This window comes from Mesocricetus auratus, unplaced genomic scaffold (assembly GCF_017639785.1).
Source record: "Mesocricetus auratus isolate SY011 unplaced genomic scaffold, BCM_Maur_2.0 Super-Scaffold_100009, whole genome shotgun sequence".
Taxonomy (NCBI): domain Eukaryota; kingdom Metazoa; phylum Chordata; class Mammalia; order Rodentia; family Cricetidae; genus Mesocricetus; species Mesocricetus auratus.
The window spans coordinates 68,931,315-68,959,032 of record NW_024429193.1 but is presented as its reverse complement, the minus strand read 5'-3'; the positions used below and the strand labels follow the sequence as shown (position 1 = coordinate 68,959,032).

The 27,718-nt window shown below is 35.1% G+C and overlaps 1 protein-coding gene across 4 annotated transcripts in view; it reads left to right on the top strand.

Annotated features, from left to right (window-relative positions):
• The window catches only part of Lrba (LPS responsive beige-like anchor protein), a 539,975-nt gene that overhangs the window by 168,390 nt on the left and 343,867 nt on the right, over positions 1-27,718 (top strand). For all 4 annotated transcript variants that reach the window (XM_040752567.1, XM_040752566.1, XM_040752565.1 and 1 more), the window contains exon 36: positions 14,859-14,967. In XM_040752567.1, coding sequence (XP_040608501.1) covers positions 14,859-14,967 — 109 coding nt within the window. The remainder of the gene's footprint in view (positions 1-14,858; positions 14,968-27,718) is intronic.

Below are 27,718 nucleotides of genomic sequence, written 5' to 3'. Positions count from 1 at the left end.
GAAGCTATATATGTATATATATATTTACATATACATACACCTTTTGGGATGAGATAGAGTGAAAAAATGTTTTGTTTTTTAAAAAGGCAGGGGAACATAGTTTTATGGTAATGGGAAGGAATATTTAGAATGGGGAAATGGTTGTTTGAAAAAGGGCAGAATTTCTGGAGTAACATTTATGAGTAAAGTAGAAAGTCAGAATTTATATACAAATAGAGGGAATGGCATAATGTATTGTATGAATTGTTTCTACCAGATCACATGGGAGACATTTTATGTAAATACAGAGGCTGATAAATATGTTTGGGAGTGAACAGGAGTTGGATTTTAAGTCTAAGGTTTACCTTATGAAATAAGAGACAGGAAAAAGAGAGTTGAATTTTTATACAGAACAGTTATAACCATTGATTGCAGGTTTAGTATTACCTGTGCATGGAGGAAAGAGGATATTAATTTTGCAAGAACACAGATAATGATGAACTAAAGAAATTAGAAACCTAAAGGCTTTTCACTGTGTCTCCAAAATGAGTGAGTTATAAGCAATAGAAAGTAGTGATAATTAGAACGTAGGCTTTGCATTGATAACAAATGATAAGCACACAGCAATGTAGTGAATTACTGATAGCTATCATAGGAAGAGAAGAATCCAGACACCTGAAAAATAAGGATTTTGGCCAGCTTTGACTATGTCTGTAGATACTACTTACCATTTTTCATAATTGGTGCCTTTCCATTCCTCCGTGCTTTTTATTCTCATTGACTTTACAATGTTACTTTCTCCAGCAGTCTCTATCCAAACTTTCAGTGATTTTTATCCACATTTTTATGTACCTGTATCTAATTTCTCTTGATCTGTGTTGTATGTGATAAATACATTCTCATTTCAGATGTTCAGTAAGCATGAGTAATTCTTTTTAAGTCTTTCAGTGGCTGCCATTTTTAGTGTGATTGATTCTCTTCAAATTCAGGCTTAACTCTTAATTACAGTTTTAATCTGGGTTATCTAAGGGAGCTATAGATGCTATTACCATTTTTATCTGGGAATGTGTTTTTTGCCTTGGCTTCCAGATAACTTGGCCTTCCCTGCATTGAGGGGATAACTTCTTTTCTTTGTTTTAAATTGAAAATAGTATTTCCATGCAATATCATTGTTTCCTCTTCCTCATCTCTTTTGAGTTTCCGCACCTTCACCTATCTAAATCTGTGCCTTCTCGCTCTTTAGAAAACAACAGGCAAAAAACAAAACAAAATAAAACAAAATCCATTAAAATATGACAAACAAACAAATAAAAACCAAAAAAGAACCCCCCCCAAAAGAAAACCACAACCCACAAGAGACAGAGAAGTATTTGGCTGACCGAGTAAATGTTGTATAATTAATAGGGTATTTTTCCCCTATATATTTAAAAAAAGGTGTACTAAGCATTTATCTTTTGTCTAAGAAACTGGTGTATTATAAGCAATGCTAGAAACAAGAGTAAGCTTCTTAGGGAAATAGTGGGCCTAGTAGTGAAACTTAGTTGTTCAGAGTATAGAGTAGGGGCTGGAGCAGTGACTCACTTATTGCTCTTGAGAGTTTGGATCTCAGCATCCATATTGGACTTTCCTCTTTGGGCTTCCATGGGTATCTCCACCTACCTACCCACCCACCCACCCATACACACTATAGAGTATATCTAAAGTATCAATTTGGAGACAATGAAATTTCTAAAGAAATTGATTCGATCTTTTCTTTTATATATATATTTAGTACCTTGAAGTTAGGTGAGTCTTTATAGATTGGATATATTTGTGATGTAGTTTGGAATGTTTTATACCAGACTGCAACAAGAATAGTAATAAAGATTTTTTTTTCCTTTAGCTGCCAGGACCAAACATTTTTCCTCTTGTTATGTAGATTTGACCTTTGTTCTCATCAATAGAGTAGTTGCTGGAAATTTGACCCTCGATTAATGTTTTAGTAGTGTAAATAACATGAAGACCTTTATAGATAAACAACAGTGTTAAGTTTATCAGACTTGATGAGTATCATTAGAAAATCAATTACTTAGGTCAGATATAAATGTTTTTTATTTGAATTTTTCCTTATGCATTTATTATGGTACTTCATATTTTTATGATTTTGAGTTCAGTTACTAATATTGTTCATATGAGCAGCTTTGTATTTTAAGCAGTTTTATTTTATTGAGTGGAAATAGCAGTGATGGACGTAATCAAGCAGTGTATTTTTAAATGATTTTTACCCAGAGAAAAGAACTTTAATAACAAACTTCAGTCAAAAGTAAGTTTTGTAAGTAGAGCATTGTTAACCTTAAGTAATAGTGTTGTTTATGATGTTTTGTGTTTTTATATAAAAATTGAAAGCATTTTTTAAATTATATGTTTGTGTGTGTCTTTCTGTGGGTGTGTGTATGTGGGTACAGATGGCATGAATGAAGGTCAGGGGGAATTCACTTGAACCTATAGTTGTAGGCAATTGTGTACTGCTAGAAGTGGGTTCTGGGAACTGAAACTTGATCCTTTGGAAGATCAGTAACTACTCTTAGCTGCTGAGTCATCTCTCCAACTCAGTTTATCACCATCTGTACATTTTAATTATAGAACATCTGATAGAACATTTTTGTTTCTAAAAGGTATAGCTTTATGGAATAAAGTTTCACATACCTGTTTGGAGAGGTGTGTATGAGCTTGCTAGGCAGCAAGGGAGCCAGGAATTCTTAGTTCTTTTGTGTCAGTTCCTACTGGACAGAGATTACTGGCAATTCCATTTTATATACTGCTTTGGTTGGTTGTAATAGTGTTTCATGTTGCTTACACTGGCCTGACACCCACTATGTAGGCAAAATGTCCCTGAGCTCATAGTCTTCCTACCTCTGTCCAAGTACTGAAATCATAGGTTTGTGCTGCCCTGCTAGACAATTAAAAAATCTTAAGGAATAGTAAAGCTATCCTTTAGACTGTAGTACTATGGTGTTGTAGTGATTAAAATTAATGCTTAAGTATCCCTACTAACTTTGAATGTTTTAAATGAAAGCTAAGGGTTAGTGTTAAATGAAATCCAGGTCTGTGTAGGGGATCACTTTATTATGTATATGAACTTCAGTTGATTTATGTATATGCCTGAATTAGTATTATCTTAGTTACCTTTATTCTTTACTTTCAAATGTATTTAATTTAAATTGAATTTGAAATGTATTTAGTTGTATTAATCCCAGCAACACTGTTGTCTACATTTTAAAATTCATTGTTTTGTTACTGACTCTTGTAAATTTTCTAACTTGGTTTTGTGAAGGAAAGCCTTCCCGCCAGCCTGGTTTCAGAGCCACATCATTCCCAAATAAACACACTGGAGGCTATATTAATTATGAAGCTGCTGGCCTTGCTTGTTTCATACTGGCTAGCTCTGACTTAAGTATTTATCCCATAATTGTTAATCTAAGTATTTCTCTTACCGGAGAAGTTTCCGGGCTTCCTACCCCATGGCGTTACATCTTGACTCCCTGTGTTTCTCCTACCCAGAGTCCTCCTGGACTCCTAGTCCCACCTATTTTGCTTCCCTATTGGCCAACAGTGCTTTATTGACATATACACAAGACTTCTGCATCAGGTTTTGAGTTTATATTTTGCCTTCTTATTCATATTTGGAGAACTGGTGATATTTCTTGCTAAACATTTACTGTCTCCAACAGTATTAATGTTATTTTCATTGGTTGACGTACATCTGGCTAGTAGATTACCTATATTATTACCTCCTTCTTTCAGGCCACACCGTAATTCATCTAATTAGCATCTTTTAGATCACTTGATGTTCTTGATATTTGGAGCCGTTCTAATCAAGATCAGAGCTCTGTAAGACACTACTCTGATGTTTGAAATACTTTGTGATGATTTAAAGTCCTGCAATAACTTTACTTGTTTGACTAAATAGTCTTATATTATTGGGTAAATATTGACCATTCCATAAATTTTATATATTTTAGGTGGTCATGATTTTATTTTTATATGCTTGAATTTTGTAACCCCCAATGTAAATCCCCTCAGTTTCATGCATGAATATAGTGGTTTAGTTGTTTTCACCCCTAATATTTACTGTCACCTTCCTTTTTCTCCTGTTGAAGCCCTTCATGTTTCAAACAAGTCTCTTTCCTACTCAAATGTCTTAATTTGTGTGTAACAAACTGAGTTTAATCAGGATTGCTGACATGTATATAGATGGAGTGTAGGCAACTTATCAGTAACTATGTCACTGAAGAAAATGATACCTCTCTCTCTCTTAACCATTAACTGTCAGTTGTACTGGGGTATTATGAGCCTTTTCCCCATCCATGGTGAAATATTGACAGGCACAGTCTTGTGTAGGTCTTCTGCAGATAAACACAGATGCCAGGAGCTCATGAATGCAATAGCCATGCCATATTCAGAAGACAGCTTTTTATGGCACATCTCCTCATCCTGTGGATCTTACATTCTTTCCAGTTCTTTTGTTCTGTTTCCTGAGTCTTTTAGAAGGTGAGGTAGATGTCAGGGTGAGGGCAGAACATTTCACTGTTAGTTATTCTCAGCATGCTGACCAGGCAAAAGTCCCTGTTGTATTGCTGCAATAGAAAGCTTCCCAGAAGAAGGCTGGGAGCAGTGTGAATAAACATGAGTGTTTTGAAGAGAAATTGACATGTTTATTTAGTTAAACAATAATAGTAGGTTCTCCCATAGGGTCTGTGACCTTTCAGATCAAGGGCTGTTTACCAGGCATGAGTTCTCTCCTATGAAGCAGGCCTAAAATCCAATCAGAAAGCAATTGGTTAATTTTATTGTGACTATGCTACTATTGCACTGTTGGTACATCTAGATTGGCAGATCAGTAATGTAGCATGCAAGACTCATAGCCGGGAAATGTTGATAACCTCTTTCTCCCAGCAGCCTGTAGACCACCTTCTGCCAGGCAGTATTCAAACTAGCCAACAAGAAGGACGCTTTTAGTTTAAGTCTAACTATGACTTGATGTGTAGTGGCTTCAGTAATAGAGTCTTACCATCAAGCTCTGGTGGGTAACCAGGAGTAAGAACAATAGTATGTATTGTTTTGGGGGCTACTGAGCTTCTCTAATATTTCATATAGCATTTTCCCATACCTGGTACTAGGATTGTTGTTTACCAGTTCAGCAGTATGAATTCTGAAAACATAGTGTAAATTCCTTGCAGACAAAAATGTCAAGAAGTCTTGTGAGTTTCATGTTATTTGTGTTACTGTTTTTTTTCATATTTTTTCTTGATTTTTTTGTTTCTACTTAATTGTACATTATAATAAATACACACAATTCCATTTGCTGATTCATTTTTTAAAAAATTTGATAGTAAAACTCAAGGAAACTATAGTGCCTTTAAAGGTGCAATATTTTAAGAATCATTTTAACATTTGGTAATTTGGTAATTAATATATTAATTACCTTAAATTTTCTGATAATATTTGGGTTTATTTAATAAAAATACCTTTGAGAACTTTTAACCTCCAATAATTTTACTTCTAAATCTCCATGGTTCTTCCTTCTGTCTCCCACACATAGGAGAAAGTGCAGATTATTCCATGTACTGTGAGACAAAGCTCCTAATTACTGTCTAGGGACAGTCACTATCTGCTTATTATAGCAGTAAACAGATTTATATCTGAATATGTAAATAACCTTCGTAAGAGGTATAACGTTTCTACTGCTAATATACTTGCCAATCTCGTCAAAATTCAACTGCTTAAGACTGCACTTCTGCTGTCCAAGCCTTCATTTAGCAACTCCAGCATTTCCCTAGATGGCATTCCCAGCACTTCTTAAATGGCATGGATGACTCACAGAGCTCTGTGGAAAGATCCAGTAGAAAAATAATTGTAGGCAAAGCGAAGACGAAATAGGGAGGATGGGGAAGAGGCCAGTATACCTTCATTTTATTGTGAACCTTTTGGCTGTTATCATTGATATTTTTAATCTGGGTTGTATTATGGTAAAATACAAAAATTTTCATTGTCCTTAAGTAAAATACAGTGTGGCCATGCCACAATGTATCCTTCTGATATCAATGAAAGAGCAAGATTGAATTTAAGTATATATTTTCTTTTAGAGACCCTGCAATGTTCTTTCTGGCTTTAGTTTCATTGTGTATGTGCTGGATGACCCAAGATAAAGTCATCTGAGAGGAGGACACCTCAATTAAGAAACTGCCTCCATAAAATGGGGGCTGTGAACAAGCCTGTGAGGCATTTTCTTAATCTGTGAATGATGGGGGGGTCCATCCCATTGTGGGTGGAACATCCTTGGGCTGGTAATTGTGTGTTCTGTGAGCAATCCATGATGAGCAAGGGAATAAGCAACACCCCTCCATGCACTCTGCATCAGCTCTTGCCTTCAGGTTCCAGCCCAGCTTGAGTTCTTGTCTTGATTTCCTTCAGTGATGTGGAAGTGGAAGCCAAATAAATCACTTCTTCCCCAACTTAGAAATAGCAATAGTAACACTAATACAATGTAATACAATAGTAAAGTAACTCCTATTATATACAAAAATAGTTGTTTTTCTCTTACCCTATTTGGAGTGTATTTTTGAGGAGAAACCCTCCCATCTCTACACCAACCCTGGACCAGTTGGCATTGAAATTTGTGAGGGTAGTTCATGGTTACATTTATGCTGTTTCTTCATTATAAAATGTTTCTCAATTCTGTATTTTTAAAAACTCAGATGGTCAGATTACTTTTCATGTTTAACGTTTTAGCTTAGTCAACAATATATAGTAATACAACAAATTTGTGATTTTTATCTTCAAATTATTTTTCTGTGATAATTTTATTTGTATTGTCTTATTTGTATTGATTTAAAACAGCACTTCTGAATGAGCATCTCTTCTTGTTTCAAAAATATGCAAATTTCCACTAATTTCAAAACTCAGAAAAATGACAGGGTCTTACTATACAATTCTGGACATCCTGAGACTCCCTATGTAGGCAAGGCTGCCTTCAAGTAGATGTGACTTCCTGCCTATACATCCTGAGTGCTGGGATTTCAAGCATATGCCACCATGCCCAGTGGAAATTAATCACATTTTATTTCTATTGTATTTTAATCATACCAGGAATTAAACCCTGTACATACTTGACAAGTACTCTACAACTGAGCTGTATCCTTAGGCATAGCTTTATCTGTTTGTACAGGAATAGTTTTACATTTCTTTTAGAGACTCTGTCCTCTCTCTCTTTCTCCCTGCCTCCCTCCATCCCTCCATCTCTCCTTTCCTCCCTCCCTCTCTGTCTATCTCTCCGTATATACCTATATATGTATGCCTTTGTCCAATGATTTGAATATATCAACCTTATAAGAACATACTTATAGTTGTATAGCAATTATATAATTATCGAAAAAAAGCACATATGTGAGGGAAATAGGTTCAACTCGAGAGAGAGGACATGGCAGTTTTACATAGGATGTCATGATGGATGAACTCCTGCTAAGTGTTGAGAATGTGCTTCTGGCATCCAAAGCAGTGATTGGAAAACAAAGTGTAAGCATCAGTATCAGCTAGTTTCCCCATAATCTCTATATGATCATATTTTTCTATTTTTATTTGCCCATTCTTAAGAATCCATTCTTTCATAGGGAATGTCTTTGACCTAGAATATGTCTACTTACTAATTGATCCTTTTGTTTCTGTTGTGGGCTTTGTAATACCATGTGCAGTTTTAAAATTCTCAGTGAGGAGTTATTTTGCAATACAAGATTGAAAAAAGCAAGTTGAGTTCAGACTGTGGCATTTATAATAAAAGTGAAATTAAATTATCAAGCTCTTGAATTCTTAAGAAGTATTAGCTTTATATAGTATTGTTATTAACATTTTAGTTGTCAGGAGGGATGTGTAAAACTATAGTCTCTTTATTTGAGACTGTTGCTTTCCAGAACAGTACACACTGCTTGGGCTATATCTCAAGAAAGATCTAGATTGTTCTTATTAAATACATGTGAAATGCTTTAAGTGTAACAAAAACAAACATCTTGCCAGCATCCTATTTTCCTGCTCCAGAGTTATATGTTTTCTGATGTGTTAGCCATGCTGTATCTTACTCAAAGTTGTTATTGAGAGTTTCAACTTGGAAGTGACTGGATAGGTACCCTTTTAAGGATGTTTGTAATATTAAATAAATATTTTATGAAAGAGAGAGGAGAGGAAGAAAGAGGGAGTGGAGGGAAGGAAGGAAGGATAGGAACAAGGAATAGAAAAGGAGGGGTGTAAGAAAGAGATTTAAGGAAGGAGATTAGTATTTGGAGAGTTAGAAATTAATTTTCGCCCTATGAACATAGTTTATGTTAATTTGTAGAGGCCATAGCTTCAAAATCTTTAGAATTAGCTTTCTATAGTATCGGTATTTAGAATCAGCCCCACACCTTACTGGTTTGTGATGTTGCTCTGTAATCAATTCTAAAAACAGTACAGTGTTGAAAACATTGTCAAAATAAGGGTTAGTACTTCTACGTTCTCAATTGTTAGGGTTCGTGCAAGTAGTAACTTCTTTTTCAATAAATGGTCCTGTGTATAAGCGAATTCTGAGAGTAGCTGCTAATGAACATTATTGAAAGCCAAAGAAACAGTAGTAATATTGGGAACTTGGTAGAAATGTGTGTATGTGCTTTCCCAAGGTCTAGACTAGAATAATCAGTTGTGGACAATGGCTCATAATGTAGTTATGGGAGATAGCTGTCATCATTACAGTTATTTATTGAGCCTCTAGTATGAATCTTTTTTAGTTGGTCACTTGATAGGGCTGTTTGTTTCCTAGGGTTGACATAAACAGTGTTTTTTCCCTTCTTCCTTGCACTCTAGACATAAATTATACATAGATTTTCTTCTTAATATATGTGTATCATTTCACGTTCTGCATTCAGAGATTAATCTACTTATAATAAACCCAACATTTTGAAATTGATTATTATAGTTCAGACTTTGGTTTCATTTGCCTTTAATTTTATTGCAATTTATTATATAAATTATGCTTGTTAAAATTGTTTAATTGGTATATTTAGTAAGATAAGGGTGTACATGAGGGAAATGGCCTTTTAGGAAAAAAATATGCATGTTGGTAGAGTTTGTACAGTCATTTTTAATGTTTGCCCTAATGATAGGACAAGCCACATTTCTGTTTAGGAGCTTGTGAGATACTGGTTAAAATTCATTTTGTAAACTGTTAAGGAGAATGAGCATGGTTTAAGTATAACATCACTAAGTACTTTATATACATATATCCCAATAGTGATTGAGCACATCTCTCCTGAATTGTTCTTTTGGATTGTATGGCATATTTAAAAAGATTAATTGAAAAGTGCATTCTTTGTTAGATGATAAAATAGATTGTCATATACGGAACACTAATTACAGATGTATAAGATAGTGTATTAAAGTGTAATAGTATATACTATAATATTAGATGTAATTGACATTGACATAAAATAAAGGTCGTTGTAGGAAAAACAATGACAGGATAGTCCATAGAGAATCAGAGGCTTGAAGTCAGTCTTTTTGGTGGTTTAAGGTTTTAGATGTAAAGAATGGGCAGACAGGCAGATGGAAAAATGTTTTGTAGCATTTGTTTCCTGTCATTGCCTAGGTACCTTTTTGTAGAGTTTTTTCATGTGCCAAATATATGTAGGAAGTAGCTATGTGGAAATATGTGTTGCCAGAGACATGAGGACAAATAATATGCAGGGAAACAAAACAATTTAGATACCAAAAGTAAACAAAACAGGACAATATTATATGAATAAACAGAAGACTTATAAGGAGACCAATATGGAATGGGATGTACAGAAGAGTGGTGAAGAAGTTCATTAAAAATTTTTTTTAAAGGAAAGGTCTCATGTACCCAGTCTGTCCTTGACCTTGCTGTCCCTGCCAAGGCTGATCTTGAATTCTTGATCCTCCTACAGATGTGTGATACCATGTTTGTGTGATTTTAATATCTGATTTTTAATGTGTATGAGTATTTTGCCCAAATGTATGTTTGTGTACCATGTGAATGAAGTGTCCTCAAGGGCCAGAAAAGGGTATCAGATCTCCTAGGACTGGAGGATAGGTTGTGAGCCATGGTGTGGTTTCTGGGAATTGAACCCAGGATGTTTAGAACAGTAAGTGCTTTTCAACTCTTGAGATATCTTTCCAGACCCTCAATATTTGATTTTAAAGTATAAGAACAGAGAGATCAAATACCTTAAGGAGAGAATGATATCTGTGTTAAAATATAATTAGTAAAAAGTTGAAAGCATGATGACTGTAACAGAACAAGCAAGGAAGAACGTAAGTTTCAGAAATATGAGAGAAGCCAACGGCGTGATGGGATAGACTTAGTAGACTTCCTAGGGCAGGCCTTACCCTCTCAAAGGAGCAGATGGGAGGTGGTGGGGGAGTGAGGGGATGGTAGGAGAGAAGGGAGGGAGGCTGGGATTGGAATGTAAAAAATAAATTAATGAAAAATACTATCTTAAAAATAGAACCATGAAAGAACCATTTGATTTTTAGATAATGTGGTTCCTTAATTATATTTAATTTTGTTTAATAAAATATATTACTGAGTTTTAAACAGGAGAACAGTATGATGTAATTTGCATACTAGCCATTTTAATTTGTACAATCAGCAGCATTCAGTGCATTTATATTGTTGAGTAATGTTACCAACATTCATCTGCAGAAATCATTTTATTCTTTACCCATTCCACATATACTCCTCAAACCTTCCTCCTGACCATCATCATTCTGTTTTCTGTCTCTATGAGGTTGACTGTTCTCAATGTGCCAGGTAAAGGAACCACGGTTTTCCTTACAGTATTCTGCTTATTTCACTTAACATAATATCTATTATTATCACTTTGTTTGTGTTTGTGTGTGTATACACTACTATGAAGTCTTAATATATATGAAGGATAGTCAGATGTTGCTTTTGCTTTTTTTACTATTTTGGGGGCTAGCTACCCAGCTCCCAGATAAATCACACCCAGCGGCTTGCTTATAAATGGCTGGCCTTAGCTTGGCCTGTTTCTTACCAGCTTTTCTTAAATTATCACGACTACCTTTTGCCTCTGAACTTTTTTCTTTTCTTCTGTATATCTTCCATTCACTCTTACTCCGTTGCTGACAGGGTGGCTGGTCCCTGGCAATGTCCCCTCCTTGTTCTCTTTTACTCCTTCCTTCCTCTTACCAGATTTCTCCTATTTTTTTCTCTTTCTGCCTACCCCACTTGTCCTTTCTGCTACCTTGCTATTGGCTGTTCAGTTCTTTATTAGACCATCTGGTGTTCTATCACAGCTTCACAGAGTTAAACAAATGCAACATAAACAGAAGTAACACATCTTTACATATTAAGCAAATGTTCCAGGGCATAAACAAATGTAATACACCTTAAAATAATATTCTACAACAGTCAGGAAGGAAACCTTACTTTCATGGTTAAATCTAGATTTTATAGTTTCCTAATCATTACAGTGCTTTAAAAGGCAGGTAGACAAAAATGTTAAGCTAATAGAGAATTTATTCAGTCATAATGTGAGTGAAGCTTTGGTTTTATTAGGACATTTGTGAGGTAGAATAAATTAAGTCTAGACAACATATTACAGGGGAAGTATTGACAAAATATGTTGATTGTTGGTCTGAAGGAAGACAGTAGAGAAAAGGTAGGAGGCTAGAATAACTTTGAGGTTACTTGACTGGTGAATAGGACAATGGTGTTCCCTTGACTAATCAATTCAATTAATGCTTGAGTGCTGCAAGGCAATATATTGACAATAAATTCATGATGTGGTTTCACGTCTCCAGAGGGAAAAAGGAGCACAAAATAGTATTTTATATCAGCACTCTTGAAAGTCCCTGTTACTCTGTCTTACACTCCTAGGAAGTTATTCATTAGCAGATTTAAAAATTACACTGGAAATTTTTATAGTATCTAAATGCGTACTATTTAAAAGCATATGACAATACCCTGATCATACCACCTCAAAATAGTAGACAAAATTTTCATTTTTGATTTCTAAAGTAGCCAGGAGATAATTTGAAGCTGAGTGATAGGATATTTCTTAGTGCATATAGGATTCATAAAACGAGTAAAATGTTATATAAAAGCAGAAAACTGTTTTATTTTTAAGTCCGTTGTTTCTTTTCATCATTGCTTGTACAACCTCAATGAATAAATGCCTATAAGGAGGAAGAAGTAGCTTCTATTTCCAATAAGTGTTTTTTTTTATAAAGGGCCAAATAGTAATATAATATTTGTAGAACATACAGCTTCTGCTCAGTATAATCCTATGTATCAGAAACAGTCACAGACAACACTTAAACAAGTGATCTTGCTAAACTTTTTTAACACAATAATTGGTAGGCGAGCTTTGGCTCAAAGGTTGTAATTTGCTGACCTCTACATTACATTTTCTCCAAATTCATATTGTACATGTTTTTCATGGACTCTTTTGTTACACAAATTTAGAAGCACCTATGCATATTTCGGCTCATTAGTTGTTTATTTTTTTATAAAGTGTGTGATAGTGAATTTACAAGTATTTTCCTCGATTCTAGGAACATGTCCATCTGGTATGTTATTAGAAGTATAATAATTGTTTTGGATCCAGTATGTGTGCAGTTCATTCATTTTTACTATAGACATTGGTGAAGCATATTCTCTGTAGGATGGGAATTTAATGATACCATTACGTTTGGTTTTTGGAGCTGATATTTGTAGGTGGGAACATTGAGTATCTCTGCTATTCTAGGTCTGTCTTTTTATAGAACACAGTCACATTCCAGAAACCTACCATTATATGAGCATTTCATCACTATCTGTAGATCGAAGTCCCCGTGTTGAAAGGTTTAATTCTGTTGGATTATGTGACTTGTTAGTCAAGGTTTTAAGTAAAGCTGACCTTGTTTATCTTTTGACTTTTAATATTGGAGTTTTAAAAACTATACATGATTTGTTCAAATTACATTTATTTATGAGATTTTGTTCAATATTTTGAAATTATTTTGTTATGCACATAGATGTACTTTTTGTTATAATATAGTATTTCAACATATGAATATTTTGCCATAAAGAGTAGTTTTCTTTTTGTGGAGATTTGGGTAGTTGCTTAAGTTTTGCTAGGATGAATAATTGATATTAGAATTTTTGTTTGCATATTCACATATTTTCTGATTATGTGTCTGTCGTTCTCCATATCTTTGCCCAGACTCGATGAAACAGCTGACCAAAGCAGTTTAAAGAAGGGTTTGATTTACAGGTTTAGAGGAAGTCAGTCATGGCTGGGAAGGTTGGGGGCAGAACATGAGGCTGTTGGTCTCATTGTATTCATGTTCAGCAAGCAGAATGCTATGAATGCTTGTGTTTTTTTTATCCAGTCTAAGACGCTAGTGCACATGGAGTAATACCACTCACATTGAGAGTGGATCCCCCACCTCAATTAACCTTATCTAAACAATCCCTTAAACTGGTCCAGAGCTTTGTCTCCTCAGTGATTCTTGTCAAGTTGACAGTATTAACTATCACAGGCAGTTTTATATAATACTGCAGTCTTGTGTTTCCCTGATAAACAGTGGTGCAGAGACTGGTGACATCAACTTGACTGAACTCCTGGAGGCTATATTGAGACTTAATAAGACTTTGCCCTTCCTAGCATATATTCTTCTGAGAATCTTCATAATTGGCATTATATTGTCCATGCTGAAAGTTTTACTTATTTTTCTCTGTATTGTCTTTTTAATTTAGATATGTGATCTTCCTTTTTGTATAACTTTGCATATTTAACTAAATTATTCATCTTGTAATTATCAAAAAAAGCAACATAGAAAATTGTATTTACATTTTGTGACCAAAGTACAAATGAAGAATATGATGATGCTCATTTGTCCCTGTCATGTTTTTGAGGTGTTTCTCTGTTTTGATTCTGGCTTTATTCTAGTTTCTGAATGTCAACTTGAACTTCTGCTAAAAGTCTAGGAATCTACATACCTCCATCACTTCTGATTGCTTACCTGTCTTGGTTTCCTTAGTTCTGTGAGGTTGCTGATAGCTCTGTTTACCTTATGCAGTCTTCCTCGGGAACACAAATGCCTCAGTGAGAAGAACCATGCTCAGTGTCTTTGTGTGCTTTCTCTTCTAGGATCTTTGCCTCCTTAAATCTTGGCTGCCTAAATGTGTTAGTGTTGCCAAGATGTAACAAACCACCTGACTTGATAAATTCATACCGCTTACATATTCGTGTTATGGTTTCTCAGGTTTCAATCCTGACCAGTTGGTCCAGTTGGTTTTGCGCTTCTGGCCAGACAGTATATCATGGTGGGAATGTGTGGAAAAGAAACTGTTCACAGCAGGGTGACTGTAGGAAGCATGAGAGAGTAAAGTCTGAAATTCCAATATCTATTTAAAGACACATTCCTGGTAACCTAATGTCTACTAGGTCCACGTTCATTATCGTTCTTACCTCCCAGGGTTGTCAAGGCCTGGGACAAAGCTCATTAACATGTGCTTCTTTGGTGGATACTTACTCAAACAATGATATGTTTCTGTTACCTTTAAAGTGACATTCAACATTTCAGCTTTAATGTAGAATTATTAGTTGCTTTAATTGATTAGCTAGTGTGATACAAACGAATCCACTGTAACCAGAATATGAGCTTTTGCTGCTGTGTTCTTTCAGTTATTGAAGTGAAATAATATTGATGCCTCATTGTGTATGAAGTGAGAACAAGGGATTAAATATTCCTTTTTCTTCAAAAGAACAAAGTATGCCACTGTTGAGCCCTGTCAAATCATGTAATATGTGTTCATTTATTTACTTGATCATATTCATCTCTTACAGGTTACTTAGCCAAACAATGAAGGATCATTTAGTAAGAGTAGCAAATGAAGCTGAATTTATCCTGAGCAGGCAGAGAGCAGAGGATATTCATCGACATGCAGAATTTGAGGTATGATACGCCTGTGTGCTTGGTGTAATGATTCTACTGGTTGTAGATGGTAACTAGCTACTTAAGTAGAATGGCAGGATTGTCCAAAGAAACATGCTGTTTGTCTTTAAACTTTAGTTTGTGAAAATCATAGAGGATTCAAGAAAGCAAGCCCCTTTGGTTCAGTACCAGTTCATCTGCCATTTGATCAGAGCACTGTCTGTGTTTTGTTGCCCTGCTTTTGATAATGGGTATGGGACTGTGCTCTTACGATTTCTAACAAAGAAAATCAGTGAAGGACTAGTCCTGCCCGGCAAAGTCTCCTATTGTGTGTTATATGTATTTGAAGGTCAGAGGACAACTTTTGGGAGGAGTTGGTTCCCTACTTCCACCTTGTGATCAGGCTTAGCAACCTGGGCATTAGTCTGCTATATCTTGCCACATCTACAGCTCTTATTCTGATGGTCCATGAGGGACCATGTTTGCTTATTTTAGCAGTTCCTCTTTGACATGTGAAACATGTCATAAAAGAAATGACTGGTTTCTTAGTTATATACATGACTAAAACAAGGATGAAACAAATAACTTGACAAGAATATTTGTTAGGTTTTGAAGACATTTAAAAGGTGTATAGTTTTTTTTTAATTATATAAGGATAGTTAACCTGAAATTATTTCTCTGGTACTTTATGAGGAATGAAAATCATCCCAGTAAAGATTATTGAGTATAGTTTAAAGGTTATCCATAGTTTGCCCTTAAATTAGCTTTGAACTTTAGCATTGCTACTTTTTTTCTTCCAAACATAGATGCTATTGTATATTTGGACAAAGCCTGTAGTAGTAAAGAGGCTGACGTGTTTCATTTATTATCACTAACTGCTGCTAATGTAGTTCTGAGGAATACACCTCGTTAGTTCTTTGCTTTTTATCATATCCATGACAATTTTTCCTTTCATTTGTGTTGAAGTTCATTTAATGTCATAAGGTCATTGATTAGGCATACATTTCAACTTTGTTTTTAAGAGTATTTTTTAAATCTATAAACAGTTCATATTAAAAATCATGTCATGTACAACATTGGACTTTTTCTTATATATAGGATATATGTATGAATACCTTAGTATGAATACATTAGTAAAAATGTTTCTTGGACTTGTACTTTGTATAAACTACACAATCTGCAAACCAAATGTAATAAAAATTATCACTTAATGATTTTATTTTTTGAAAGCCAATTTAAGTTAAAATTCATTTCAGTAAGAGTTTTATGATGTTCTTTTAGACATTTTTGCTTTGGATTTCATTTATCATGCTATGGAATTTACTTCTTATTAACTTCAGTGGAACTGAATACCATGTGATCAATTTATTTGCTTGAATTAGTAAAAATATATTCCCTTTTAAGTGTACTACTTGCTATGAAAATACTTCATTAATTCTCTGTGTGTGTGGCACAATACGTTTTTGTGGGTATGCATGTGTGTGCATTGAGGGAATGTGTACCCATGCATGTGAAGCTCAGAGATCAATGTACATGTCTTCCTTGCCTGTTCTCCATCTTAGTTTTTGACAAAGGGGTTCTCACGGGAATCTCATCAATTCAGCCAGGCTGCTTGGCTAGTGAGTTGTAGGGATCTGTGTTTCTCTACCTCTCTTTCTGAAGTGTTGGTGTACACTGCTGCACAAAGCTTTTAAGTGGATCCTGGGAATCCAATCTCAGGTTTTTACCAAGTGAGCTATTTCTTCAACACTTCCTAATAGACTTATAAGCATATTCATTTAACTAAACATGTTTTGTTGTATTTATCTCTAGTGACAAATTAAACATGAATAGTACTGTATTTTTATGTTTCTATTCTATGTACATTACAAAATCACTAGAGTATTAGCACATCTTATATGTTTAAATATATTTTAAATAGTTGATGCTATTGGGCTGTCAATATTTTTTATGTTACTTTTCTGAAACCATACATTCTAGAAGTCATACATTTATAACTGTATGAGGTACTAAAATGTTCTTGGTACTTTTAAATAACTTCCTTTATGCTTTGTAAATCATGTTCTGCAGCCAGCTTCTCCGCATGATTTCTTTTCAGTAATTAAATTAGCATTTCCAGCAGATGAAAAACTTGTTGGCCTTTTCCATTCATTGTGTTTCCTCATGTGTAAAATGTGAGACATCCACATACTTTTAATTCTTTCAGGGTACCATTTTATAGGCTATGTTTGGCAGCTATATAGTGTGAATGGTTTATTTTTCTATTCCATCTCAAATAATAATCTAAAATATCCATCTTCTGTGTCAACTTAAGTATGGACCTAATGTCAGATATTTAACTGTCCAGAATGGCCATCTTAGACTAATTCATAAAGGGTTGAGTTGTTTTTCCTCTTAGACTATCCAACTAGGTTATTTTTTAAAACTAGAAGATTTCAGACTCCTGATCTGTCCCTTTGTAGAAGAAAGAACTGTAAAATTGTAAGATTTTGTAACCCTGTAATTTGGAGCAATTGCTAATGGATTAATGAATCTTGATTATAATAGAACTGAACAGTTTGGAATAGAATAAATAATTCTTATGCCTATTCTTTTGTTGTATGTATTTTGGAAAACTTGAACTGAATTATATTTAAATGAGGAGTGCTTTTTATTACAACTTTTCTAGAATGTGTTTGAGGATAACACTGAGCTTATACTGGTCTTTAAAGAGATCATGTTTGCACTTCAATATTTACTTCTCCATTACTGCAGAAAGTAGTTTTCTTAGTCTTTAAAATTTGCTGACATTGTATCAGAAGATTGGAATGCTAAAAATTTGCTTTTCATTCAAGTTCTAGAAATCTTTAGTTGCCTGTTGTTTTGATCAGTGTATTAGTCCATTTAATGTAATTCAGTCGATTAAAAAATTTAATGTGTGAATGAAATGTACTTGAAAAGAGAGATTTAGAAAAATTCATGAAATATTGGTACCAGTCTTCAAATCAGAGGAATCACAGTTATCCCAAACAACCTTGAAAAATACAACAGGAGGAAGACACTCATTTTCCCATTTCTGTACTGCCTACAGATCTAGTGATCAAAGCAGTATAGTATTGACATAATTATAGACATGAATCTAAAGAATAAAAGTGAAATAATTGCAGATATGAAAAGCTTATTGATTCTTGACATCAGTGTCCAAACCATTTACTGGATAGCATATAGTCCTTGCTATTGAGTTTAGTAGGTTCTTATCCTACTTGGTAATGTTCACAAATAATAGTTCTGGAAGTAAGTATTAAGTGTATTCATTGGTCAATGAATGCAGAAAGTGAACTTCTGATCTAAGGTACTTGCTTGCCAACCAAGCCCCAGAGTTTTGATTTTTCACCAGGTGGAGGTTTTGACAGAATAAGGTACACATGCTGCCAAAAGAGCAATTCATGTGAAGGGAAACAGATTTCCATTATCATGGTGTTACTTTCTGTTTATTCCTTTTCTCAGCTTGTTAGAGCTGAAATTGTCAGAGTCCTGACATTAATGGGAATGTTCTTTATTATTATTGTTATAAGCCCAAGGTCTTTCAGAATATCACTGTGGTATCTGGCAAATTTAGCTGGTCTGGAATGCTCCTTCAGATACTGTGAATGTTCCCTAATTCCATGGTTGGCATATGGGTGCAAGTTGTTATTAGGATCCAAGTGTTACCTTTTGCAAGGGAGCAATAATTGAAGGGAAAAATTATTCATAACTTCAGGATTTAGACTTGTGACAAACATTGTAGCAAATGATGTTGGCACAACTGGATATCCTCATTTGAAAAAATGGAGTTGAGTCAATCCTTCACAACATGTACACAGCATCACTCAGAATGGATCTGTAACCTTTCTCAGTGAGAACCATAGATCTCTTATCAGAAAATATGATATATCTTCATAACTTTGTATTTGAACATACATTTTTGGATATAATGCCAAAAGTTATGTCTAAAATAAATAATAAATTACTAGAAGTTATCCAGTAAGAATTCTCATGAAATTTTCATTTTTATCAAGAAAGTGGAAACATACAAAATGGGAAATAATGTTTGTAATTCTTTTTTCACATAAAGGTCTTGCATCCTGAATTTTCTTTTTTTTCCTTTTTTTTTTCTTTCTTTTTGGTTTTTATGAGACAGGGTTTCTCTGTATTGTTTTGGAGGCTGTCGGTCCAGCCTGGCCTCGAACTCACAGAGATCCACCTGCCTCTGCCTCCCGAGTGCTGGGATTAAAGGCATGCACCACCACCGACTGGCACATCCTGAATTTTCTAAGGAAACATAAACTCATTACAAAAAGATAAAAATGCAAACAACTTTAATACAACTTTTAAAAAGATGTATGTATAAATGACCCAAAACATGAACAATGTTCTATTATTAATGTTAGCAAATGAAAACCAAAGTGTAATGAGATAATACTTCCTATACAATGGAATGGCTATCATGAAAGAATAATAAAATATTTAAGAGGAATTGGAAATATTTGGACACTGATACTTGAATTATTCTTTTCTCTCAGTCATATATTTATTCATCCATCTTATAAATTCAGTTTTTGTTATTTTCCTTAAAATTATGCACTTGTCTCATTTCTCTTACATCAGGTTGTATTAGTATCTTATATCTGTCGTATAGGAGTCTCCTGTTTCTAAACTTGACCCATTATCATATTTTCTATATGTCAGTACTAATGATCCTAAAACATACACTGGGACTTATGTCTTTTATGTAAGTCTTTAGTTTTAGAACGATGCATTAAATAAAAAGTTTCCAGTGTTTACCATGGTTTTGAAGACCTGCTTGATCTAGTTCCTGAGTTTCCTGTTTAATCTCACATCCTTCTCCCCATGTAGTTTTCTGCAGTCACACTAACCTTTCAACCCTTCCAGTGTGCTGACCTCTTCCTCCCTTAGAGTCTCTGTAGACTCATTGAGCACTTACTTACAACGTATTATTCTTTTCAGCCAGAAAAGGCCTAGCCTTTCCAAAAGTGTTGTATAAACCTAATTTCTAGGCATATATGTGCTTTTGATAGTAAGCAGATGATTAGACATCCAAAAGGTAACATATGTAATGTGGTAGTTGGTAATTGGAAGGGCGGACAGAAAGTGCTCAGGAGAAAAACAAATGTGAGTGTCTATTTTTAATAGAAAAACAGGAAGACAGTTACTGCAGGTGGTTTGAAGGAGCTGAAGTAACAAGTAAAGGAGATCTGAGGAAGCATAAAAATAAAGGGATTGAGTAACACAATGGGTATATGCCTAAGAGTGGAATTGCTGGGTTTTGTGGTAGGCTGATTCCCATTTTCCTGAGGAATCTCCATACTGATTTCCAAAGTGGCTGTATGAGTTGGCACTCCCACTAGCAGTGGAGGAGTGTTCCCCTTTCTCCACATCCTCTCCAGCATAAACTATCATTGGTTTTTTTTTTTTTTTGACTTTAGCCATTCTGACAGGAGTAAGATGATATCTCAGAGATGTTTTGATTTGCATTTCCCTGATGGCTAGGGATAGTGAGTACTTTCTTAAGTGCCTCTCAGCCATTTCAGACTCCTCTTTTGAGAATTCTCTATTTAGTTCTATAGCCTACTTTTTTTTCAATATATGTTTTTATTTAAATTAGAAACATGCATGCTTCAAATGTCAATCCCAGCTCCCTCTCCCACCCTCCTTCCTTGTTCCTCCATCCCACCTCCCGCCCCCGGCCCAATCCCCACATCATTCCCCAGGGAGGGCAAGGCCCTTCTTTGGGGGATCTCCAGAGTCTGTCATTTCATTCAGGGCAGGACCTAGGCCCTTCCTCATGTGTCCAGGCTGAGAGAGCATCCCTCCATATGGAGTGGGCTCCCAAAGTTCATTTGTATGCCATGGTAAACACTAATCTACTATCCAAAGCCCCAGAGATTTCTGAGGCCTCCTCACTGACACTACATTCATGGAGTCTGGATCAGTCCCCTGTTGGCCTCTCAGCCATCAGTCAGGGGTTCAAAAGCTCCCCCCTTGTCTGGTCAGCTGTCTTTGTGGGTTTCACCAGCAAGGTCTTGACCCCTTTGCTCATCGCTCCTCCATCTCTGCCACTGGGTTCCAGGGGTTCAGTTCAGTGTTTAACTGTGGTATCTATGTCTGCTCCCATCAGTCACTGGATGAAGGTTCTAGGAAAGCTTATAATGTAGTCATCAACCTTATTATCAGGGAGGGGCTATTTTGTAGTTTCTCCGCTATTGTGTTTTGGAGACTTGCTTCTTGAGTTCTTTGTAAATTATAGAGATGAGCCCTCTGTCAGATGTGGGGTTAGTGAATATCTTTTCCCATTCTTTGGGCTGCCTTTTCATCTTGTTGTCTGTGTTCTTTGCCTTACAGAATCTTCTCAGTTTCAGGAGATCCCATGTATTAATTGTTGACCTCAGTGTCTGTGGTACTGGTGTTATGTTCAGGAAGCAGACTCCTGTACCAATTCATCCCACTTCTCTTGTAAGAGGTTCAGTGTGGCTGGATTTATGTTGAGGTCTTTGATCCATTTGACCTTAAGTTTCATGCATGATGATAGACATGAATGTGTCTGCAGTCTTCTACATACCACCATCCACTTCTGTCAGCACCATTTGTTGAAGATGCTTTCTTTTTTCCATTGTATATTTTTAGCTTCTTTGTTGAAGATCAGATGTTCATTTGTGTATCGGTTAATATCAAGTGTTCAGTTTGATTCCATTGGCCTACCTGTCTATTTTTATGCCAATACCAAGCTGTTTTCATGACTATAGCTCTATAATAGAGATTGAAATCAGGGATGGTGATGCCTCCAGATGTTGCTTTGTTTAATAGGGTTGTTTTTGGCTATTCTGGGTCTTTTTTATCCCCATATAAAGTTGATCATTATTCTTTCAAGGTTTGTGAAGAATTGTGCTGGGATTTTAATGGGGATTGCATTGAATCTGTAGATTGCTTTTGGAAAGATTGCCATTTTTACTACATTGATCCTCCCTATCCAAGAACGTGGAAGATCTTTCCATTTTCTGTTGTCTTCTTTAATTTTTTTTAAAGACTTTACAATACAGGTCTTTCACTTGTTTGGTTAGCGTTCCCCAAGGTATTTTATGTTATTTGTGGCAATTGTAAAGGGTGGTGTTTCTCTCATTTCTTTCTCAGCCGTTTTATCGTCTGTATATAGTAGGGTTACTGATTTTCTTGAGTTGGTCTTGTATCCTGCTACTTTGCTGACAGTATTTATCAGCTGTAGGAGTTTCCTGGTAGAGTTTTTTGCGTCACTTATGTAAACTATTATATCATCTGCAAATAGTGAAAGTTTGACCTCTTTCTTTCCAATTTGTATTTCCTTGATCTCCTTTTGTTGTCGTATTGCTCTAGCTAGAACTTCAAGGACAATATTGAAGAGGTATGGAGAGAGTGGACAAGCCTTGTCTTGCTCCTGATTTTAGAGGAATCGCGTTGAGTTTCTGTCCATTTAGTTTGATGTTGGCTGCTGGTTTGCTACATATAGCTTTTATTATGTTAAGGTAAGTTCCTGTTATCTAAGATCTCTCCAAGATCTTTGTCATGAAGGGGTGTTGGATTTTGTCAAAGGCCTTTTCAGCATCTAATGAGATGATCATGTGATTTTTGTTTCTCAGCTTATTTATATGGTGGATTACATTTATGGATTTTTGTATGTTGAACCATCCCTGCATCCTTGGGATGAAATCTACTTGATCATGGTGGATGAGTTTTCTGATGTGTTCTTGGATCCAATTTGCCAGTATATTAGTCATCATTTTTGCATCAATGTTCTTGAGGGATATTGAGCTGACGTTCTCTTTCTTAGTTGTGTCTTTGTTTGGTATCAAGATTATTGATGCCTCGTTAAAAGAATTTGGCAAAGACTCTTCTGCTTTTATTGCATGGAATACTTTGAGAAGAATTGGTATAAGCTGTTCTTTGAATTTCTGGTAGAATTCTGCACTGAGGCCATATGAACTTGGGCTTTTTTTGGTTGGGAATCTTTTGATGATTGCTTCTATTTCCATAAGGGTTATAGGTGTATTTAAATTGTTTATCTGTTCTTGATTTAATATTGGCAAGTGATATCTATGCAGAAAATTGGTCATTTTCTTTAAATTTTCGAATTTTGTGGAGTACAGGTTTTCAAAGTATGACCTGATGATTCTCTGGATTTCCTCAGTTTCAGTTGTTATTTCCACCTTTTCATTTCTGATTTTGTTAATTTGCATGTTCACACTCTGCCATTACTTGAAAGGGTGTCTGTTTGTTCTGGTGAACAATTTATTGTTAAAATTAATTGATTTTTTTTATTTCCTGAAGGACAAAATGGAATTATTTTTTGGATTGCAATCTTGTCTTCTCTGGTTACAATGTCCTAAAAAAACCAGTGAAGTAATGTTCCTAAAACAGCCTATTAAGTCAGGTGATTGCATAGTATTTGCTTATCAAAATTGAACTCTACATGAGGAATTTAATTCAGAGTGAAAGTAGTTTAGCTCTTTTGGAATTATTATTTATTCATTAATTTTGACTCACAGATAAGACTAAGTGTTGTATATTAAGGTTTGAATATATATGTGGAAATAACTATTTCAATCTAGTTAATACATATCACCTCACTCACTTAGTGCTCTTCTGTAGTGAAAACACTTAGATCCAATTCTCTTATTTCAGTAATACCATATATTATTGGTATGGTCATCATATATGAAATAGACACTTTAATTTTATTTTACTTTTATATGTTTCAGTTACACTGGAACATCTAAAGAAAATTAAATGATACTAGTAGATAAGCCACCCAACTATAGCCATCTGGGCTGTCTGAAATAGATACCTTATGTCTAACTCTGCCTATAGTGATGCCCACTGTAAATGTGGTGATTGTATACAGTTGCCTCCTTCCAACTCATGTCAACCTGGCTACTGACCCTAATGCTATCACCTCTGTTTTATTCTCCCTATTATTATTTGTTATATTTATAAGTAATGCTTTGGCACCATTGTTGTGTAACTTTCATTATTCTGTGTATGCTTCATTTTATTTTGTTGGTTTTTTGAGACTGGCTTTCTCTATGTAGCTCTGGCTGTTCCCGAACTCACTATGTAGACCAGGCTGTCTTCAGACTCACTTGCCTCTGCCATGAGAGTGCTGGGATGAAAAGCAGTAAGTGCTATCCACAGCTACTAATTTCTTACAACTTTGAAGGGAGTGAATTTTTACCTAATTTGATAATTTCTTTGATGATGATGCTATTTCTCATTTATTTTGTTTGCATATGTATGTGTATGTGTGTATATATATATACATATATACATGCACATATATATATATATATATATATACATAAAATAAATCAGAATGCTACTTTGAAGTGCAGCTCTTAGGAGTTATGTCTGTAAACTTAAACTTCTTGCATTTGACCTTTCTTTCTTTCTTTTTTTTGTTTCTACTTTTCTTTTCTTTTTTTAAATACTTTTTTATTATTTATTTATTTTTAATTTATTTTCAGTTAAAATTTAGATAAGAAACAAGGTTGCTTCACAAGTCAGTTCCAGGTCCCTCTCCCTTTCCCTCCCCTCCTCCTGTGCCCTCCCCCAACCCCCCCATTATCCTCTCATTTCCCCAGGGAGGGTGAGGCCCTCCATGGGGGTGTCCATAGTCTGTCATTTCATATAGGGCAGGGCCTAGACCCTTCCCCAAGAGTTCAGGGTGAGAGTGCACCTCACATTGTTCTATGGGAGTCCAAAGTCCGTGTGTATACTTGGGATGGGTACTGATATTTTTAAGTTTAAATTTAGATTAGAAATGCATTTGACCTTTCTATTTTGCTGTTTTACTATGCTATGTATACATCGCAGTTATTTTTAACCACAGAAGAGCCTGTCTGATCAAATGAAAATATCATCTTTCATCTCTCTCTTTATGAAGATGCTCAAATTAGCCAGTGTTTATATTAGTGACTCACAACTGAGAATTTAACATTTCATTGTATGCTGCACTGGTTCTTTGCCATGCTCTGAGGGTGAACTTAGTGCTTTGTCCAGCTTGGGCGAATATACTCCTGTAGTCCTCCTTTTCCATGTGTGTGTGGAAATAGCTACTGGGATTTAGTGGTGATATCTGTGATTTTATGCTGACATTCAAGAAACTCAATGAGAGGACACTGGAAGCTTAGTTTGAAATGCAATATCCTTCAGTCATTTCAGCTGGATCACTGAACTAAGCAGAGACTTAAGATGAAGCTAACCGACAGTGGTCTCTTTTTATCCTAATTATTGAGTCTACACCTTCCCTCATTGTATTGGTACATGAGGGTAGGTTGGTATAGAGCATAGCACTCATTTTTCAGTGCCTAGTTTGGTCTCAAAGTAATTCGCATGTATGTAGTATATATGGACTAATTGAAAAAGATAGGATTAGGTAGATAATTTTCACTTGTATTTAATACATTTAATTATTTATTTCATGTATTTCCTACTCACTGTTTTCACTGTGAGCATGGAATGGTCTTAATGTTTTTTTTATTATTTTAAGGTAAACAGTACTTAAAAACAAACAAACAAAAAACAAACCCCAACAACCTAGTATTTTTGAGGAATTTTCTTCCTATTGGCACACATTTATTGTCTCATAGTCCCAGAATTTTATCTCTAACTTGGAGTACTCTTCACAGCTTTAGGCCTGTATACATCTGCACTTATGATGTCTGGAAAGCATGTCTATGTTGAGGATATTTCTGTAACTGTCTTCTGCCCTGCCATCTGTTCCCTGCCTTCTCCCTGCTGAGTGAATATCTCTCAATGCTTGTTTACAGATGCCAGCCATCACCATGTTTCCCCTTTATCTTACACTTCCTTCAAATTACTTTTATTTTTCTTCCAAATATATGTTTTACACAATGTCTTTCTGTAGCTTTAGTCACTTTGTATATGTTCTAAATTCCCTGAAATAACTTTGTGTTTGGTTTATTTTTTTTTCTCTGTCAATGTTTCCTTCCTTTTACACACACACACACAAAGCTAGAATGGTCATTCTGAAACCTTAGCTTCTGCAGATTTCTATGGAAGTCTCTTTCTTTTGTGTGCTTTAGTTTATACTATGTGACTCCCTCTGTCACACCCTGACTAGCACTTCTGCCCCCACATCTTGTCCTTCACTCATCTCTTTAGCCTCTAGTCACAGCTACTCTGTGTGTATACTCACCTCTCATCTTCCCTATTTCTGTTTGTTACTTTCATATGAAAGCCTTCTTTGCTTCTCCTTGTCTACCCTTACCCACCAGTCTCTTAAACATAAACCAAACTTGTAGTCTCTTTTATTACTAATTAATCTAGTCGTTTGCAGTTGCTTTGCTTATTTGTTCCCATCCTAATTATGTGCTTTATGAAGATGAGAACTCTGTTACATGCCCACATTTCCAACACATTGTTTTTCATATTAAGTGCTCAACAAATCATTGTTTAGTAAAGGATTCTACTTCAACGCATACATTTGATATTTCCTTCTGATTGAAAGTACCATGCTGATTCTCTGTGGAAGCAAAGTGAGGTTGTAGTGTATGGTAAGTTAGAAAGAGTCTAATTTTATTCTTTTTCCTGTAGATAACCTATATCTCTAACATTTAGTAAAGAGACTTTCCATTTCCATTGTTTGTTCTTGGCTCCCTTGTTAAAAATTAGTTGGATATAAATGTGTTGATTTCTTCATATTTTACTTTTCTTTTTCCTCAGTGTTTTTTAAGATTTAGGTGTGTGTGTGTGTGTGTGTGTGTGTGTGTGTCTACAGAGACCAGATGAAGGCTTTAGATTCCCTGTAGGTGGAGTTTCAGACAATTGTGAGCTGGTGTTAGGAACCAAACTCAAAGATTCCTTGGAAGAGCAGCGAGTACACTTACCTGCTGAGCTTTTTCTCCAGGCCCATCAGTGGTTTGTTTTTTAATGCCACCTCCCTTCTCTGTTGGTTACGTATCTTGGCAGTCTTTCTGTGAGGTTGGATTGGATGATACTTTGATGTCATTTGTGATTAAATATAAATTCTAATATTGTTTTTACTCGTGGTGAAAATGTTATTGATTTTTAAATTATTGTTTGCATTCAATCTGTAGGTTGCTTTACATATATGTTGAGTATTCATGGAACCCAAACTGGTTTGAAATGTATTATATAGCCTAGACTGACCTTGACATCATTATTCTACTCCATTTTCTAATTACTAAGATTGTAGATGGTTTACCATATGTAGCTGGACCTTTAATTTAATTATCAATATTTTATAATTTTCAGCAGAGAGATCTTTTATCTTCTTAATTAAATTTATTCCTAAGTAGTGTAGTTATAGTTTGCTGTAGTATAGAATTGCCACTGATTTACAGTACTGACACTGTTCCCTGTATTTTCAATGAATTTATTATTTCTAACATGTTTTGATACACTCTGGAGTTTTTACATACAATATATTGACTGCAGATAAAGTTAATACTTACTTCTTCTACAGTTTGGGTGCCTTTTATTTTGCTATTTTGCCTAGTATTGTTAGTAGTGTTTGGAAAGTGAGCATTCTAGTTTTCCTTCAGATCACAGAAGAAAACTTTTGAAGTTTTTTCCATTGTTGTGCCATCAGTGTATGTTTGTCATATATGTCCTGTGGTGGTTTGAATGTGAATAGCCTCCAGAAACTCATATATTTGAATATTTGGTGTACTAATATATTATTTATGATTTATAAAACTTTCCTGAGGAGTCAGAAAGCAAA